This window comes from Lepisosteus oculatus, chromosome 11 (assembly GCF_040954835.1).
Source record: "Lepisosteus oculatus isolate fLepOcu1 chromosome 11, fLepOcu1.hap2, whole genome shotgun sequence".
Taxonomy (NCBI): Eukaryota; Metazoa; Chordata; class Actinopteri; order Semionotiformes; family Lepisosteidae; genus Lepisosteus; species Lepisosteus oculatus.
In genome coordinates, this window is record NC_090706.1 from 5,677,709 (window position 1) to 5,685,764 (window position 8,056).

Sequence of the window (8,056 nt, forward strand, 5' to 3'; positions counted from 1 at the left end):
AAGTACAATTCCTTCTGCCCCCTTTTCAGTATTATTCACTTATTTTCTTGACAGGTGCTTCCTATTTCTGACATTGACACAGTATGCAGTGTTTTCTGGCTACGTCTTTGGCCTCTTGTTATGCTAACATCCTTAAAACTATGTTAATTATATATATACTTTTTTTTAACTGTGTTAATTATATACTCTTTTTGAACCACAGCCTTTAGCATTTTATATTTTTTGCACATATTAATAGTGTAGCTGATCTTTTAGCGTCCATCTTAATGCACAATTAAAGCAACACCACAAATTATTCAAATACTATTTCTTTATAATATCTTTTTATAGGTCACTGGATACAGAAAAAAAGTGGAATACGTGTAAGAACACCAGTGAAATGATTAAATGATTTCAATGATTTCCAAGGGCTCAGGAAACTCGAGTTTGCAGCAGAGCACTAGTGACATCTGGTGCATGCACACCCAGTGTACATGTGGCAATCTAGAAGGCAGGTTGTTATGCAGACCTCCACTGAGGTGTGAACTAGTGATGATATTGTGGATCTAAATTAGGTGTCTCCAGCCCACGTGCTGAAGACCCCCTCTCCAGTAGGTTTTATAGGTGACCATTCAGAGATCAAATTCTAAAGACAATTTAACTGTCATCAGCTAAATAAGTAAGTTGTTAAATGACACAATGTAGAAATCCTTTAGAACAACAATCAGCTGGAATGGAATACATTGTTTAGTTGATCAATAATGTACAAGAGATCCTAATCTTTAGAGCACAGTAGATTTAGGGTGATCTGTAAGACCTCCTGGTGGGAGACCCCTAGCATGTTGGATATCTAGCATGCTGTTTAGTTGGAGTGATCTCTGCTGGTCAGCGACAGAGGTGCACTTGTGACAGTGAATATCTTCTGCAGTCCTCCTGCAGTAAGATGCCTGCACTGTAACAGAAGAAGCAGGAACACCAAATAATCACTGGGATACAGTATTTAATAACAAAGCCTGCAAGCAAGAATACAGTATGTGATGCATTGTAAGGAAATTCATATTTTAATTATGATAGCATAAGCAGGGTTTAAGGACAAGCTTTGACCATTTCATTTATTCTCTTTTAAAATCGCCATCATTTGCACACTACAGTATACATTTCTCAGGCTTCATATACTATATTAACCATAGAGACAAAGTAAATCAGCCAGCATTCATAGCACCCTGCAACTCACAACTGGCTGCCCCGCTGAAGCTAAATGGAGTAAGTTATGGTGTGGTCTTTCCAAAGGCTGTTTCATTTTGAAAATCATCATGATGTCACAATGCATTCCATGATGTCACGGAATGCAGATGAAAAAACATCTGATCTCCTAGGAAACCACATCAAACATTCTATTGAATATATTCAAATTGTGGGCAGACAGCTTGGCACAGTATTTCACACACAGCACTCAAGAGGACTGGCCTTTTCAGCCTCTAAAATGGATCACCCCAAAATCTTCACTCCAAAAATCCTTTACCAAAGGGAGGATTTCTCAGGTAAGAGCCTATCGAAGGATCTTAAATTTTTCAGAACATTATTTCTGTTTAAACTTAATGCACATGCACCTGCACCTAAAGTAAATTATGTACCTCCTCCAAACACCACTTTCATTTGCTGGATCATTTAATCAGGTTGTTTCATATGAGTTTGTATTTCTGTGAGCTGTTGCCTGGACTTTGACAGGAGATTGACACTCCCTTATTTTACAGCTTTATGGAAATTAAAATTAAAGGTTAAAATCGGACTCTTGGATATCCCATTAGTTTAAAAAAATGACCATTGTTAATCTGCTGTTCACAGAGTGTCGACCTGCATTCCCGTTGCCACAAGACGTCCTGATACCAAGCTGTTGTTCAGCCTTTGATCCCTATCCTAGCAGCCCCAGAAGCCTATGTTCACCCCCTGGGATGTCTATGCCATTCCAGCACAGTGTCGATAACGCTGAGAGCTGCTCTGAGCGCTGCAGTCCTGCCCCCTTCCCAGGCCTGAATGGATCATGCTCTCTTCATCCGAACGACACCCACTTCATCCCCGTTCTGCCTTCTTCCCCTTCCGCCCCACCTATCCCAGGAGCCCTTTCCAGCTACCCAGATCCCCTGGTCCCCCCGATCATGGAGGGAGAGAGGAGCCCCCAAAGCCTGAACCTGGATGAGGATTCCTGGATAGTCATCTGTCTGGGTAACTCTGAGGAGCTGGAGCTTGTGCCTTCCCATGCCGAGCCCATGGAGATGACACCCTGCTTCCTGCCCACGGCCCAGTTCAGCTCCTGGGGCAGCCCTTCTTTCTGGAGTGCGCTGGAGGGTACAAATCCGCCCTGGAGTCCAGGCCTCCATCAGGAAGAAACAGGAGCTATGTCCCAGGATACACTTGGATTCTCCCAGCCTCCCCTTGAGACCCGCTGCATGAGTGGCCCCGAGGATGGCCTAGCTCTGGGCATACGCCTGCTGGAGAGCGGCTCGGCCCTCTTCAGCCGGGAGAGGCCTCTCGCCTTCTGCTGGGACGGTGCCATCCAGCCTTTCGCAGACACGGACACGAATCTCTCTCCCTCGCGTGGCCTCAAGGAAGAGCCCCGGGAGGCTGAGTCTCTAGCCAGCAGCGTGGAGCTGGATCCTGATTATCCCGGCTCAGAGCATCTCGCTGCCTCCTTCATTCGGTCCCACTCGTTCAGAGAAGACGCGGCTGGCGGGACCTTGTACAGATGCAGCTGCTGCTTCCAGCAGCGGGGAAGCCTGGCTTCCCTGCAGGTGCATCTGGAACACAGCTGGATACACGGCCTCCCGTGTGGCTCTCTCTACAGGCAGCTCTATGAACTCCCCGCGACCGGCCGAGCTCCGGGGCTCCGCCCCCAAGGACTGGCGGCCGGGAAGCGCAGAGCAGGCAGAGGTGAAGAAGCCTCCTGCAAAAGAAGGAGGCTGAGCACAGAGAGGGCCTCCAGCTCCCAGAGCGAGGACACCCCCCCGAGGAGGAGAGTGGTGAGGAGGAGCAGAGCCGAGAGGGAGATGGCCAGATTGAGGCGGGAGAAATTCCTGACCAGTTCTACCGGATCTGTCCAAAGAATGCCCTAAAATTTGCTTTGGCAACCTTTCTGCTGTTGGAATAAATCTATTCTATGTAAATGTGCCTTTGTGCGCTTTGCTGGCTGAGCTTTTTCTTTTTGTAGAGGTAGAAGGTCACAGGGGAGCTGGGGCAACAGGCACAAGGCAGGATCCACCTGGGGCGGGACACTAGTCCATCACAGGGCAGACAAAGATACACACACACTCAATTTTCTCAGAAGCCAATAAACCTACTAGTATGTTTTTGGATTGTAGGAGGAAAGCGGAGCACCCAGACAAATTCCACTGAATACAGGAAAAACATAAAACTCCATGCAGATAGCACCCCAAGGCCCCAGTGCTGTGAGGCAGCAATTGGCAACTGATGTGCCAATCATAACTCCCAATATTCCATCCATAATCAGAAAGCTCATTATTCCTGATAAAGGCAAGAGATGTGCAGACCCTGAAGGAAGGAAACTGCACCCAAGACGCATGCTGTACCAACCATCATTGTGCCGAAGCCCTCCAATACAGTGAGACCCATTTCCATGTTAATAAAATAAAACATCCCTTTAATACCACAGAGCACGGCCACACTGATATAAATACTTAAAATTCAACCCAAAGCTCTTTGCTGCTTTTTACCTGAGGGGGCAGGCAATTATGCCAGCTAGATTATGGAAACAACCTGAAAGGGCAGATTAAAATTTCCATCTTGTACCTTAAATGGGCGGTAAATGGTCAGTGTTAATAGTATGCATATTCATAACATTATACACTCCCCAGTAGAGCACCTCGCAGTCTTAGTGAACCTTTTTCTCTCCATTTGCGACGAGTTTGTCCGTTTGTGTCTACGTGGGATTCGTGTAGCAGTCGAGGAGGAGAGAAAAATAACCTCAGCAAAGATGTTTCGTATGATCTGATAGCTAAATTTCCTCCAGTAAATTTGATTTCAGTTTCACTTTCTGACATTAAGAACATCAACAGATCGAAGATATTCGGAAAATCGGAGAACAGTGACTGTATTTGGCGTCAAGAAATAATCTACCTTCTAACCACGAGAGGGAGCGCTAGACCTTCCGACGGTTTCCGGCCGCGGACCGATCGAAAACAAAAAATATCCTGAATTTGGGTGCTGTGGTACAGTTACTGTACGTGAACGCCGCTAAATAATTAGGCTAGCCTTTTTAGTTTAGGGCTTTCTTTTAGAGGCCGCTTTGAAGTTCGTGACTGCAATGTGAATACATTAGCTTCTCTTCAACAGTAACTCAACAGAACATGTTGTTGGAATGGAGCGGAAGTTAAACTTGGTCCTTAGTTTTAATTCAGCAGACGATTTTCTTTAATCAGATAATAATTATTCATCTGTTTGTAAAACATGAAACTACCAATATATCTTAACTACTGTACGTTGTTGCAATTTGTTGTAGTTTTATTTGACCTCCTTAATTTTATTTCCTCTATGTGCTTGAAATCTGGCATTTTCCAATGGCAACTAGCTCATCCCATGTGAGGAATGTTTTTTTTTCCACAGCAATGGGATTCATTTAATTTTTTATTTTAACTTAATAGCAGAACGTCCTAAAGGTGGTTTATTATTAGCACATAACACCTACTGAATGCAATCAAGTACTGAAAAGGAAAAGACTTAAATCTACGTGTCCCTGGGGACCAATGGAGGCAGAGTTGTTCACTGCTGAACAGACTGAAATAGCCCTTATACAGTACTTCTGTAACATGAGAGTGTTGTTTTATAAGTTGACGGAGATTTAAGTGCAGCTGCAGAGAGAAAACATTCGATGTTGGTTCTGTGGGGAGGATGGGCAACGTCGGGCTGGTTGAAAATGAGGCAGAGCAAGCAGTCCGCTGCCCTGTTATCAGACAGAGGCCATATGTATTCAGAGCTCCAAAACCATCCAAACCTCATCGGGCATGGCGGTCTTCTTAACGGTACGGGGGCTGCATGGGTTGTGTTGATCACGTCGAGCGCAGGATGCTCCCAAGAGAAGGAGAAATCTCAAGAGAGGGGGAAAAACTACGGCTGGGACATGCAAAGTCAGCCTCCCTCAGGTCCTGGACACGCACTGATCTGGCTCATGCCAGGAAGGTCAGGCTGCTCTTCTCTCCCTGCTTCCCTGCTTCCCAGTGCTGTCCAATGTTCTGAAGCCGCCTGTCACATTGATTCAGTTCCCTTCTTGCACTGCGCACGAGGAGTGGTGAGGGGGGATTTTGCCAGTAAGTAAGCAATTGTCTTTTTTCCTGCTAGCTGCCGGAAACACGAGCTGGGGGGGGATTGTAAGGTTCTCAAAAGATTAACTGCCTTCCCTGCTGAGACTGCCTTTTTTTTTTTTTGCTCCTTTTCGTACGAGAGAAAATAAACATTGCGTGGCACTTCAGCTACAGCTGTTTTCAGGTTTCATTGCTGGCAGGGCCAGGGTCGTACACCTCTGTTATCGATCGCGTTTCTCTTCTCCCCCAAACGGTTAGTCACTTAGCAGCATTATGAATGGGACCGGATTTGTTTTTGCATTGATCTGCCAACCAATCCAACAGCCAATCAATCCAGAGAGACGTTGCCTGGAAATGGCAGGAATGATTAAGATCAGGTTAGGCATGCTGCTCTTTGTCAGATCGCGGAAAGGACTGGGAAAACCTTAAGAAAAATAAATGGCGACAAAAATTGCTGGCGTATTGCTGTTCTGGCCTATCTAGGGGTGTTTGTGATTGGATTGCTATAAATCCATCCAAGCCACTATCCTCTGTCCCTTATTGACTCCTGTGAGTCAGTGACATTTTAAAAATCCTGCATGGTAGGCGTTTCTGATCTAGAAAGCAAGGATTTTAAAGCCTGGAGGGGTCTGTGGAAGAAGAATCAGATTTGTATTCGAATTTTCAGATTCAAAGAGCTTTATTGGCATAACAGATTGATTACAATGTTAGGAAAGCAGCTATTATACCATCGTTTACAGTCATTGACAATACAAACATATCATTGCACATTTACTTACATCCCCTAAACATTATTGTGAGACTGGATCACCCTCTGCCCCTCCGGCTGGGGCAGGAGATCGCGAACTGGCCCGTTAGCTCTGTTGGATTTCCTGCCCTTTGCCCCCAGAAGATCGGAAGCTGATCGGATTCAGGCAGGTGTGGGAATTCTGGGATCATCGCATAATAGTGTGAGACAAGAAGAGCGCTTTTAAATGAGAGAATTGATCGGGGCCCCATATCAGTGTATTGATTATTTACTGGTGTTCAGGGGTGGGAGGGCTTGAATTTGACAGGCTGTTATTCGTGGACGCAGGGCTGTTATCTGTTCTGGCCAGTGTGCTTGCCGGAAAGGGAGGGCTGCCCCTTTACATCGATTGCATAGGGAAAGCTGTTATGTTGTGTGAAATTGTGCAATGTAAGCAGACAACAGCACTCTTTAGCACTTCCTCCTGGCTTTTTTATTCCGATCTGCAGTGACCTGGACCTAAGCCATGCTTCCACACATTACCTGATGGCCACTTCATCATGTAAGACATGGTCATGACAATGTAATGCTATAATGACAGGTAAGCCTGGTCAGATCAGATTCACAGTGTGAGGGCATGGGCATACACATTGCTACTTTTCATACTTTTGTAGGGGGGTCAAACATTTCCCTTTGTTTCTGGCAATTTGTGTGAATCGGAATGACCACAATCATTAAATGTTGCTCAAACATTTTAAAAGCAGAGAAACATTTATTCAGACCTGTGTACAAGGAAATTCTTTACCGATCACCAACGATGGGCTTATATTTTTCTTATTGTTTAAGTAAAGAGAAACTCCCATTTGTCCTTTGTTAGCTTTTAGTGAAAGCTTGGTCAGCAAAAAATATACATGTGGGTTGTGACTGTTAGTACAAGGAAGGATCTACAGTTAAAGTACCTGTGACTGAAGAGTGCCCAGTTTCTTTCAACAGGCTGTTAAAGTCCTTTAGAGGTAGCTCTGATTAGACACCTAGGGAGACGTTCTCCTGAGCTGTAATATCTGAATCCTCGTTCATTGAAAGTGTAGGTCTTTTCTGAGCACGCGCTGCATTGTTTCCAAGCATCTCTATGTGACAAAGGTCAGGCAAAGGTCACTTCCTCTTTCTATAGGCAAAGAAGGACCATGAGTTGTCATGGAAACTGTTCTAAGCCTGCCATTTGTACAAAAGTGTATTAGTCCTATTTATCTCCCACAGGCAGAAAGAAGCCAGAAAGAATCTGTATGTTATATTAAATTTAAAATATTTTAACCCTTTAAAAATATAAGTAAAACAAACAAATGTAGAAAGAATTTCAGTGGTAGCATAATGCACATTTTAGTATCAAACTTCAATCTAAGTTTTGTTAGTGGATTTAAATGCTTTTAACACATGACTTAAAAAAAAAACCTTCGACAATGTGAACGCTTGGTCCATTGACAAAATAATGCAGGTTAACAGATTGTCTCATCTGGTTCTGGATGTCTGTCGGAATTGTCTTTGTGACTTTGTGACAAGCAATAGCTTGATTGAATGCTTAATAAAGATGCCTAGACAGTATCCCTGTATGCAATGTACGCCAAAAAATATATAATTATATATATTATTATATATAATATAATTAAGCCTCTTCCATTTCTTTCCCCCCTCCAACTTGAAAAAAAAAAACTAATTTTCGGTCAGCGTCGGTGATTGAAAAGAAAGAACCTTTTTTGCAGGGCGAGGAAGCCCAGTGTTTTCCCTACAGTAATATATTTGAAACAGCGTAATATTCTTTAATAAGAAAAACAGATTTGGGCAGACGGCTACCATCGGGCATGTATCCCCCGCGACATCGCGGGCTCTTTGGTTCACGACCAGCAGCTGTGACACAGGTACAGCGGGGCTGACAGAAACGCCACTGCTAGCTCACCAGTGGTTTCGGATTTGCGGAAAGCTTACAACTTTCCTGGTGAAAATGTGACTCACGCCTGACTAACACAGCCCTGCGGGTTTCCCT

The 8,056-nt window shown here is 44.4% G+C and overlaps 1 protein-coding gene across 1 annotated transcript; it reads left to right on the forward strand.

Annotated features, from left to right (window-relative positions):
• Positions 1-1,408: 1,408 nt before the first annotated feature.
• LOC138241769 (uncharacterized) lies at positions 1,409-3,144 on the forward strand. Its single transcript, XM_069195529.1, has 2 exons — positions 1,409-1,520; positions 1,825-3,144. Exons 1-2 carry the CDS (start codon positions 1,463-1,465, stop codon positions 3,087-3,089), a joined length of 1,323 nt encoding a protein of 440 aa, XP_069051630.1. The 5' UTR covers positions 1,409-1,462; the 3' UTR covers positions 3,090-3,144.
• The last annotated feature ends 4,912 nt before the right edge of the window (positions 3,145-8,056 follow it).